The sequence below is a fragment of the Empidonax traillii genome, unplaced genomic scaffold (genome assembly GCF_003031625.1).
Source record: "Empidonax traillii isolate 1590-97213 ecotype Southwest subspecies unplaced genomic scaffold, ASM303162v1 scaffold165:size1224784, whole genome shotgun sequence".
Lineage (NCBI taxonomy): Eukaryota > Metazoa > Chordata > Aves > Passeriformes > Tyrannidae > Empidonax > Empidonax traillii.
In genome coordinates this window covers 1,200,646-1,212,063 of record NW_020955358.1, presented here as the reverse complement: position 1 = coordinate 1,212,063, position 11,418 = coordinate 1,200,646, and the positions used below count along the sequence as shown (strand labels likewise).

Below are 11,418 nucleotides of genomic sequence, written 5' to 3'. Positions count from 1 at the left end.
GGAAATCCTGCATGCTCACCAGTGGGAAGTTGCAAGCTAAACTACTTCAAGTGCCTCCCCCACCCTGTTAAACACGCCATGTGCCGACTTTTGTTCATAGAGATGTGACCCCTGTGAGGAGTGACTTGAGCAAACTTGTTTAACTTGAACTGCAGTGGAAATGTAGCATATATGGAAGCTGTCACTGCACTCAGCAAAGGGACACTGAGACAGTAGTTTGGCAAGAGGGATTAACACAGTTGCTTATTTAACTCCACTTTTAGAGTTCATTCCCTTCAACACCAGGCACGTACTTTGTCCCCTGCATGATTAATGTTTTTAGTGATGACTGAAGCAAATGTTGCTAAGTATTCTGGCCTCCTCACCTCGACCTACAGTTCATTTTCTCTCCTTGTAAAAGAGTGGAATAATTCTGCCTCTTACAGCTATTTTCTTTATACTGAGTGTTATCTTGTCACTTCTGGTCTTTTATGACATCTCATTTTATTGCCCTGGCCTGCCAGATTTGGCTCATGCTACTGTTTTGTACCCTTCCTCAGCAGGTTCTGTGCACATCCCATCTGTATGCTGTCTTGCTGCTGTTCAAAGGCACTTCTTTGCTGAGGTGCCCAGCTCCTAAGTCAATGATTTTACCCATCTGATGGCCTTACAGTTGCTTGCTCAGAGGGAAAAAAAAAAAAAGAGTATTAAGGCAGTTTAAGGCAGTTTGTAAAACTACAGTTAACACTATTCTCTCATTATAGATCAGGACAGTCTTCAAAAGGACACGTTTTTCCTGTTACTCTGGTGCACCTATGTTTGTATTAGTTAAGCATCTGTGTTTGTATTAGTTGCGACAATTGCCATGCAAATCGAGGCACTAATTCTGATGAGGAGCATGTCCTTGCAAAACACACTGTCCCTGTCTCAGAGCTGTGTCAGACCTTGCATTGGGTATGTCACCTCAGGGGGCTGCTTAGCAGTGGCTGCACTGTTTGGATGCCTGTACAAAGACCTTTGGGGAGAGTCACACAACCAGAGGAAAACTAAGCTTCTGCAAGACCAGAATTTCCACCTCCTCCAGACATTTGGAGACCCACCTGTTCACAAAAATCCTTAGCTGATAAGGGCCCCAAAAGCTGAGGACTGAGGAAGACATCTAGCAGGTGTCAGCCTGCAGGTTAAAGGAACCTGGACAGTAAGAGGTACTTTGGTTCTTCCTGCCCTAAACAGGCTAGTTCAGGAAAAACAATTCAGTTAACCATGTAACCAATTATTCCTGACCTTGGGGGTAACTTGAGTGCTGATGGCAAGGGCCTCTGAAGTCATTCCCTGAACAGCAGTGGCAGGGTTTCCTGGTGCAGATGCTGGCCCTAGGTCAGGTTGTTGCCCGAGAGGCAGGTTTCAATGCTCCCGGCTGTTTTCCCTGTGCAATAGTGGTTGGACAGATGTAAACAACAGAACCTGGTTCCAGGGCCCAAAAGAACCGTATTTGTGCCGACAGGCACGCGGGAACAGGAAATATTGCCTTCGTTCTTGTGTAGCGAACAGAAGGCGCTGCCCCCCTGCCTGTAGGAGTAACAGTAAACATCCCCACTGAAGCTACTGTAAACATTAATCCGAGCTGTAAGCTTATTCACAGGCTCTAAAATCAGAAGCTGAGATACTTAATCTGTTGATTTGCTCTAATACCGAGAGGCTGCAAATGAGATTGGCTCACTGTTACTATATTAGCTGTAACTAGCCACGATGTAGCATGCACCTCCGATACACACATTGAACAAAATCCTTCCCGCTCTTTTCCCGGGTAAACCATAAGGCACCTGAAGAAATACTCCTTCCCAAAAAGCGCTACCTCGCACCTGTTCCTGCATCCCCGCCGCTGGCGCCGTGGAACAAGCGTTAAGCCCAGCCGGGACTGTGTGGGCAGTGCTCCCTATTCCCAGGGCACGGCTCCTACTGCCGCCGGGGTGAAAGAGGGCAGGAAGGGCCGGCACCAGGAGGGGCCACCTCCACCCGGAGGAGGAGCCCCGCCCGCCACACTTAAGCACCGTGACCGGCGCTGCCCCGCGGCCGGACCGGCCATGGAAGTGGCATGGGATTTCGTGATATCGCTGCTGCGGTGAGTGCGGGGATACCCACACCCCTTCTCCATCCCCGCTTCCCACACTGATCACGGCAGAGGGTCTGCCTGCCGGGGGATGCCCGAGTCTGAACAGCTCTTTGTCGGCTCCAGCGCTGCGGGAGCAGAGGGCGCATCGGGAGCGCTATGCGAGGGCGGCCAAGGCGGGGCTCCTGGGGGATTAAACCTGATGGGCGCTGGGTGGGAGAAACAAGTCGGGACACTCTCGCAGCCCTGCAATCCTTCTTTAGGAAGAAGTTCTTTACAGAGAGAGTGATTGGGCATTGGAATGGGCTCCCCAGCGAGGTGGTGGAGTCATCGTCCCTGGAGGTGTTAAAGAAAAGGCTGGATGTGGCACTCAGTGCCATGGTCTAGTAGACAAGGTGTTATGTTAAGTCAGAGGTTGGACTCGATGATCTAGGAGGTCTTTTCTAACCTTGGTTCTGTGACCCTGGCTGAAACTCTGCTGAGGGAAGCGCAGGTAGGAGCCTTGCAGTTTAAACTGCCTGCGGAGGTGCAACGACCGGGAGCGCTCACATCCCGGCATCCGAGGCTGCCGCCTGCGTGCCAGGAGCTGGCGCGTCAGCAGCGGAGCCTCCATGTAGCCGGGAGCCGTTTGTACTCGGTGACAACATGACCACAACCCCTGGGCTCTGCTAGCGTTCCAGGAGTGCCATCCACATCCATGGGGGTACAGTTCCGTACACTACCCAAAAATGTATCCTCTGCCAGCTGCGGTTCTGGTATCTCCACAGCTCTTGTTCTATTAGGGAGACCATGGCTGCAGTCTGGTTGAACCCTAAGTCTCCTGACTAATTTCTGACCCTTTTCTTTTCTTTCTTTTTCCTTTTTTTTTTTTTTTTTTTTTTTTTTTTTTTTTTTTTTTTTTTTTTTTTTTTTTTTTTTTTTTTTTTTTTTTTTTTTTTTTTTTTTTTTTTTTTTTTTTTTTTACTACACTGTTACTGACGTTGCCGTTTGCCAGTGAACCCTCACCTAAAAATCACAGTGCCATATCCTGGAACCACTTGTGTTGTGCAACATTCATTTTTATGAGTGAGATTCTTATACAAACATATGGGGCACGTTGCAAACAAGGATAAACAGTGAAATATGTGTACAGGGCTCAAAGCAGGCTTTTAATCCCTGGATTCTCCTAAAAAAATGAATTAATCTCTTCCACCAGATTTGACATTACAGTGAATGCTTGCAGCAGTACCTGGGAGTCCCCCTCTAGCAGGTTGTAGTTATCAAAAAAAACCTAGGTAAGATTCTAGATTTTTAAGATATTTGATCTTTCACTTAAAAATGCATTTTTGTTTTCCACAGACAAAGGATTTCTCTTCCCTTAGGGAAGAGCTAGGACTCGATCCTTTTAACTTTAAAGAATAATAAAAATAAGTGTCTCTAAATATGTGTATAAAAATAAAAATAAAAATAAAAAATATGTGTATCTGACATGTCCCTCAACCTTATAATAAAACCAACTATACCTTAGTTTCTTTCCACCACTTGTTTCCTGACTTAGCTTGATCAGCTTCTAATAGGAAATTATTTTTGGCAACTCCAGTCAATCGGTTTGTCTGGGTTTTGAGGACAGCTACAACAAGAAGGGATTTTTCTAGGAGCAGTGAGTGTAAGCTGGCCTGTTTGAGTCTGTAGTCTGGGAAAGAGAGTGGCACACAAAACGAACAAACAAAAAAAAAAACCCACAAACACAAATCCAAGCTTTCAGGAATTGGCCCAGAAAGGGAAGGGTTCACAATCTGTTTATCTGGCTTTATTTAATCATACTGGCTTTTGTCTCCTAATACTTCTCATTAGCTGAAACCTCAGCCTGCCCTGGAGCTCAGACTCATTGCTTCATAAGTAGCCTTCGTTTAAAGATGATTTTGACAGGTTTTATAAAAATGTAGGTGAAATGTCATCAATGTTAAATAAATTCTTAAGACTTCAACTCCTATTCAGTCACTGTCTGGTGGAGACAATGAAAGTCCTGGTTTATTAATCTGATTGGTTTGGGTTTTTCTCTGACTTTTTAAATCTCCTAGAATTAGGCAGCAGTGTGAGGTGACTGATCTCGAATCCTTTAGGAACTTCTGCTCAGAGCTTTAAAGTATGGCTTGTGTAGTTGTTTGTGCTAATGCCTGAGGTGAACCCTGCTAGCTCCAGCTGTGCCATGAGCTGTGCCCCTAACACTTTTCATTCTGTATTGGCATGTATGTTTTGGCTCTTTACCTTATGCTTTGTCTTTTTGTGAATGACAACTTGGCTTAAGTAATGGGAAAGCAAACTTTTCAATGGGTCTGGCATTGACTGTCCTCAAAAAAACAAAACAAACAAAAAAAAAAAATTGGCAGTACTGTCATATACATCACTCAAGTAACTATTCTACATACAGGTTTTCAAATGTGTAAGAGGGAATGAAGCTCTTGAAAACTGAATGCTGCTCTTTCTAACATGAGGATGCCCTCTAAAGTGGTGTCCCCAGCCCCAAGGTAGATGAGCAGGCTTCCTGTCTGAGGAAGAGACTCAGTGATTCAGATCGCAAGCTGCCCACGGACCAGTGGGGTGATTGGGGGACAATTAACTTAGTCAGCAACGAGACTGACAAACATGCCCTGCCCTGGCAGGCTTCCCTTCTGTGGAGCTTCAATACCTTTGTCAGTGCTGCTGTCACTTTGTCCTCCTCCCTGGTCTTGACCCTTCTCCAGGAGGAATAGTGCTTATTAGCTCTTTAATTGGAAACAATGCTTGTTTCCTGAAAGCCATGTGGATTTTTAAAAAAGATGTGACTGGGACATTATTAGTTGAGTAACTTTATACCATTTCATTGCTGTTCCAGGAATTCCTGTATTCACTCTCTGGCTGCAGAAAGAGGCTGCCAGTTCACTCCTTTACTCTTGGTGAAAGTGTCTGAGAATAGATTTTCCTACCTAAAGTTGACCTTTCACACCTATGTATGGGGATACATCCTCTTCCCATCCCAGAGCAATTCAGTATTAAGGAGCAAAGGAGGTAAAGTCTCAGGGTGTGGCAGGCAAAATATTGTCTCCCTTTAAAAGATTTCGAGATCAATCCTTTCTTTCCAGGTGTCAGGCAGAGCATCATTTTTGGCAAGCTGACTACTGAATTAGCCAACAGCATTTGGCAAAAAAAGTGGCACTTAATGTAGATGAGAGCAGGTCTGTACCTTGGTGTGGGAGTAGGCAGTTACCAGTGTTGTGTGCTTGGTTTACCAAAGGGAAACAGCCACTATTAAAGCATGCAATTGCCCAGAAAAATCTGAAATGTCTTTCTAAAAGTGAATTTTTCCAACCTCTCTGGCAGCCTGCTCCAACACCATGTATTTAGGTACTTGGACCTTAACTTTCATTTCATTTGACTCCTTCTGACACATTAGGGCACAAACAAGTCTTAGTTTGTGCTTTTCAAAATTCCATCAATTTTTATAGGCTGTAGATATAATTTACAAGATAAAGGTCTTGGTTGTTTGTAAGTCAAGCATAACTATATCAAAAAGCTCCACTTGCATCGTGACAGTAGGTATTTTGAATATGGGTACTACGTTCAGTCTTCTTAAAGCAAACTCCTATCTTAACACATAAGGTTACTTTCAACTAATTATTTATCTCACTGCATGTTTGTCTTGCAGGTAAAAAGAATAATCCAAGTGACTGAATGCAGTAAGAGCTGCTGCCTTTTTAATTCAGTATTAAAACCCATCAGCTTCACTGCAATTGTGACCTTGATGCCAGCTGAGCTAGAGGTGGCCCGCATCTGCTTGAAATTGTTTTAGTTTTAAAAGTGCTTCCAAATGTCATGGGCGAAAGAGAAAGTTCAGAGACATACCTGTAGGGCTGCATAATACTTAGCTTTGAAAGGAAGCTCCACTGGTCTAACATGATCCGTGAATTACTCGTATAATGTGATTATGTCATTGAACTCAGCAGTCCTCCTCCTTCTAGCAGAACTTGACATGACTGGTTTTTTATAACTATGTTGAATTTTTGTTTATCTTAGATCTTTGATATCCATGGGAGCATCTGTAGGAGCCATAACAAAACAGGCCCTGTTCCCTCCTCTCATGCCTGCAGGGCGACCTTTCCGAGTGTCCAATGCCTCCCGAAGCAGGCGGAAAGGAATTGTTGCAAGCAGCCTGCAAGAGCTCATCAGGAAGGTATAGCAAACAATCCCACTCTAACTGAAACTTATAGTGAAATACAGTGTCCCAGAAAGACAAACCACAGACTTTTTCTTCTAAAAATCATTACTGGGGAAGTTTGGTAGACTATGTCAAATAAACAAATCTTAATATGAAATGATGGGCTCTCTTTAGAATGCTAAAATTTTCTGGTTTTTTTTTTCAGACTTTGGATTCCTTCTTTATATCTGCTGGAAGAATTACTATGGTTTTAGAGGAAGATGGCACAGTTGTGGACACAGAGGAGTTTTTCAAGTCACTGGATGATAATACACACCTCATGGTTCTAGAAAAAGGACAGAAATGGACAGCAGTAAGTGTTGACTGCATCTCTCTCACTTGAGTAGAAGTGGATGGAAGAATGTTTGTGGCTGCTAAAATTGTTGAAAAGAGGGGAGAAGAGGAGAAAAATTACCCCAAAAAAGTAAAGGTGTCAACTCCTTGTTGAGCCTTCCTGGGGGAAAAATCAAGCCCATATTTTTTATTTTCCCTTGTTTGCACATAATCTGTTGGCGAAGATCCACCAGGAATTGAAATAAAACATTACAACTGAAAAGAATTATAGGGGAAATACCCTGCTTTTAGAGAAATAACTTTGTTCTTTACTTACTTTTTGTAACATAAAGAAAATTAGGAACTTGTTTGTTCTTTACTTACTTTTTGTAACATAAAGAAAATTAGGAACTTGTATTTTTTAGCTTCATGGAGTCAATGTCCTTAAAAGCCAGCTTTTAAAGCATAAAAACCAGTCAAATTAAGCAATGTAAATCGAGTTCTGTCTTGTGAATGTAGTAATAGTTTAGTGAAGTTTAGAAAAATGCCTGTTTAATTTTACAAATAGCTAAAAGTTGGCATTAGAACCTAGCATTAGTCTACATGCTTCAAGATGTTTTAAGAACTATTGAAACTGGCTAGCTTTAGCCTTCTAATCACATCAACTCAGTGTCCAATTAGTGGGTTTGTGGGGAGATAATCATCTGTACATTAATAACATAGTCAAACTCCTAACTGTCTTTCCTTTTCATGGTTGTTGCTTGCATCAACGTTTTTTCTACCAGGTGCAGAGCTAGCTGTGGAGCTGTAAGCAGACATAGCGTTTTTATGTTTGTACACACACGGCTCAATTGCGTGGCCCTGTTTCCTCAGTGTCCTGCTGCAGTGTGGGCAGCCTGGACATTTTCCCCCAAGATACCTCACTGGCTTACCAGCCTGCTGCATCTGGGCCATGAGCTCCAAGGGCAAAAAAGAAGTTGTAGCCGGAGTGTGATTCCACCTTGCTCCTTTCCCCTCTGTCGTGTCTGGCATGGCAGGAGCACAAGTTTGAATGCAGCCCCTCTTTAGTATATGCTGAATGACAGCAGGACTGCCGCAGCTTCACAATCATCTAGAGTGCAGCACCAGCTCTGTTATGCTTTATCCAAATGTTCTGGATGCAAATAGGGAGGGTCTAGGAGGGGACATGCTACCAAGTATATACCAACTACTTCTACATATCCAAACCTGTTGTTGATAGGGGATCCTGTTGCTGGAGTTCGGGGGCTATCAAAGTAAAACAGGCATAAAACTGTTGGCTAATGATATACTGCTGTGTTTAACTTTGTCTGACTTATCATGGCACTGTCTGAGAGCTGGGGAGACAAGTACAAAAAGGCCCAGCCTTACGCAACTTTATTGCTTCATTTAGCATGCAAAAACCAACCTGACAGCTGCCAGGCCATCAACCTTGAGTGGAATGTGCTGAGCAGAGGATCCTGTGTATCCACTAGATGTCTCTGTAAATATGGATTCTCTTTGCTATTTTCTTTTTGTTTTTCCTTTCTTGAAGCACACTGTCAGCCCTGCAGCAGACAAGGGCTGTTTTCAATAAAGGAGGCTGGATTTAAGGTGGAAGATGACTTTCCACGCTCCTTCTCCTTTGATTTTTCTCTTTAAAACTCATGACTAAACCCTAGGCCTAATCAGCAGCGGTTCCCTCCCTGTGTTTCTTTTCAGTAGGAAGAAAAAGAGGTGTTTTGAGCCAGGGTTTGAAACGAGGACATGACTTTTCACATATGTCATCTTTGTAGCTGTCTCTAAGAGTGCTCATCAATACTGTTTCCTTTCCTAAACAGAAGGTTATTTAGTGGCCTGTTTCAGTGTGGACTAACTGTGCTGCCTCAGATAGCAACTGGAAAGTAACAGATAAATAATCAGTAGGAACACTCTCCAGTGTCATTACCTGTGACTTCAGTATACGCTGAAGAAACTCTACTACAGAAAAGAAATATTCAGGAGGTGCTATGTCACTTGAACTTCCATCGTTTTGGAATAGCTTCAAAATCCTGGTCAGGACTTGAACAAAACTACATAAGACACAGACTTGCTTTTCTTTCTCTGTGCTAACGGTTTTAATTCTAGTTTAGAACTGACCAAGAGCTAACCCTAAGACTGGAATAAGCAGAGTTGCTTCTGAAGAGCTGTATTGTTAGGAATTTTCTTGCTGTAGTTTCCTGGGTCATGGTACAAACTGTCTCTCTTTCTTTTAAATTAGACAAGAAATGGGGTAGCTAACATCACATTTGATCTGTACAAGCTGAACCCTAAGGATTTTATTGGCTGCTTAAACATCAAGGCGACCTTCTATGAGATCTACTCTGTCTCATGGGATATTAAATTCATGGGAGCAAAAAGCATATTGCGGTAAGTATGTTGCCACTACTGATCAGGTGTATACGTTAACACAAAATCTGTGTTTGCTATTGGTTGTGTGAAGCAGGTGCGTTTATAAAGTTAGTATTATTAAAGTTAGTTTTATTATTTCTTACATACTGGCCAATATGCTGAATCTTCCTTTGTAAGGTGCATAGCTGACTTGCAAAAACTTCCTACAGCTTTTTATGGTGGAATCTTAAATTTCTCCCAAGGCAAAAATCTTATCAGCTTGTATTTACTGCAAGGGTGTAAGTATAGTCTCTTTGTTCTGCTGAGAGAATTTCCCCAAACTCCTTTGACTTGTGTGAAGAATGCAGAAGCCTGAGAAAGAAGCTCTTTGAAAGGAAGACTTCCAGGGAATGAAATTATAGGAATTTGAGATCTAGTATTAAAGCTTGCTTGGACTTTGCAGTTTCTGTCTGCCAAATTCACCAGCTGAGCTACATAGAGGCAAAGGAAAATGGAAGAGATACAACACTTTATCTTATTGTGAATTTGTCATCTGTAGTAAGACACTGATCTCACTATTCTTAAACCAAGTTGTCTGGAGGCAGACTAATGGAGATTATCAAGGACCACTCTCTTCTGCAGGACTAATCTGTGGTGGGTTATGAATTTGGTAGAACTGGCTGTTGGGAAATGCTGTCTTATTCAGGGGCAAAATAATACCTGTCCAGTCCACTGTTTTCAACGATGAGTTAAAAGTTGATGCCTTGTCAAAACTGTGTCCTGCCCTGGTTCAAGAAGACTCCTGAATTCAGATACCTTCTACACAGAGGTGCCATACTTTGACAGTTGTTTAAGCTGCAGCCCTGAATTTCTCTACCTGACTTTTCAAATTCTGGTTGATACACAATGGTGTAGCATTGCTGCATTTTATTACTCGAGGACCAGATCTGACAGACAGAAATATATGTCACAAGCAAAGTTTTCACTTCCCCTGAGTGACATGTAGTCTTTAAAGTCTTTAAGTATTCCCTCCTCTCCTGATGCAGGTATGCTAATTAGCATTGTAATGCTAATCTTGTTTCGAGTCTTTCACTCTGGTTGACCTCTCCCGCTCTACTTGGGGGGTCCCTTGCTTAATCTTTCAGGCTACAGCTGGTGTGACTGTAGACAAGACTTTGCCTCTGGTCAGGCTGCAGTGATGATCCAGCTTCATGCTACACCCACCTGTAACACTGGCTTTGTTAGCGTTTCTTCAAAGCAAAGGTTTGCCCTTGGACAGCTGCACTCGTCCAGCTCCTGTGTTTGTCAAGTTTCCTAAGCCAAAACAAACTCTAATCTCTGGCTGCCTGCTATGGAGCTGAGTATCAGCACTGGAACTTGCGCTGCTAAGGAGAGTTTGAAGTGACAATTCTGCCTCCCTGCCAAGACAGGGCAGCTGCTGAGAAAGGAGCGGTGCTGGCAACAGCTGAAGTAGCTGTGGAGTTCTTCTGGAAGCACTGCTATGTTACAGAGTTGAACTGTAAGGGAAGTGCCAGTGGCAAGGTGGGAAAATAGTCTGCTAGCAAAGAACAGGGGTGACAGAAGATTATCTTAACCTAGATGCCCTTGAACACAAGAAAGGGACAGCCTGTCTCAACTTGCTGTTTAAATAGGAGACAGATGATGTTAGGTCCCTCTGCTAATGAGTTCCAGATTGCTAATTCTGATGCCCTCTCCCTGAGTCTACTTGCAGAGTGTGAAGGGAAAGGACTTAAAAAAATCTACAGTTGTTCATGGGTGGGAGGGACTGGAAGCTTGCCGGATCTGATTAGTACATTTCCCCTGATGTAGTCTCCCTGTAGTGTCCAACTGAAGGATCAAATGTCCAGTTCAACAAATAACTTGCTCCATGGCTTAAGTGGCAACTGCTCTTGTGTGCAAGTGACACACTGCAGCTGCTCAAAAGTTCAGTACCAGGTGCAGCTTTCTTTACAACTGTAAAGCTCCTTGGCCTGTACTGTGCGATGGAGGAAGAACATGATGAAATGGCACATTTCAGGGAAGCACAAATAAGAGTACAGTGCTCTTGAAAGGCTTCCCAGGCTATAAGAACAGGGCATTCTACTCTTCTGAAGAACTGGATTTTGACTGCAAACCTTCTTTTATCACAGCGGGGAAAAATGAATTTGTAGCAAGAAGACTTTGCCTTTTCTGCTGAAGATCAAAGGGCAAGTGAATAGCAGCAGAGGGTTCACACTTGCATGCTTTCTCAGACAGGAATTCTGCAAATCTTCCCCCCTTTTTTTGCAGAAGAAGGCTAGTCTGGTTTCTGCATCTTCAGAAACTGATCCCATTCCAGGTTTGAAATGGTCCCACTTCTTATGTCTCTCTCCCCCAGTGCCTCAGCCTCATACTTGTGAGGGCCTACTTGACTTCTGTGGGGATGAGACTCCAAAATAGCTCTTGGTGCTGATACCCCCATTGTTTCTTGGAGAAT

General features: G+C 43.3%; 1 protein-coding gene across 4 annotated transcripts in view; it reads left to right on the top strand.

Moving 5' to 3' along the window:
* The first annotated feature begins 1,967 nt into the window (after window positions 1-1,967).
* The window catches only part of CIDEA (cell death inducing DFFA like effector a), a 13,105-nt gene continuing 3,654 nt past the window's right edge, over window positions 1,968-11,418 (top strand). For 3 of the 4 annotated variants that reach the window (XM_027885354.1, XM_027885355.1, XM_027885353.1), the window contains exons 1-4: window positions 1,968-2,101; window positions 6,122-6,278; window positions 6,469-6,615; window positions 8,833-8,981. In XM_027885354.1, coding sequence (XP_027741155.1) covers window positions 2,064-2,101; window positions 6,122-6,278; window positions 6,469-6,615; window positions 8,833-8,981 — 491 coding nt within the window. In that variant the 5' untranslated portion in view covers window positions 1,968-2,063. Of the gene's footprint in view, window positions 2,102-2,505; window positions 2,793-6,121; window positions 6,279-6,468; window positions 6,616-8,832; window positions 8,982-11,418 lie in introns of those variants that run through there. The other variant, XM_027885356.1, reaches the window with a different exon arrangement.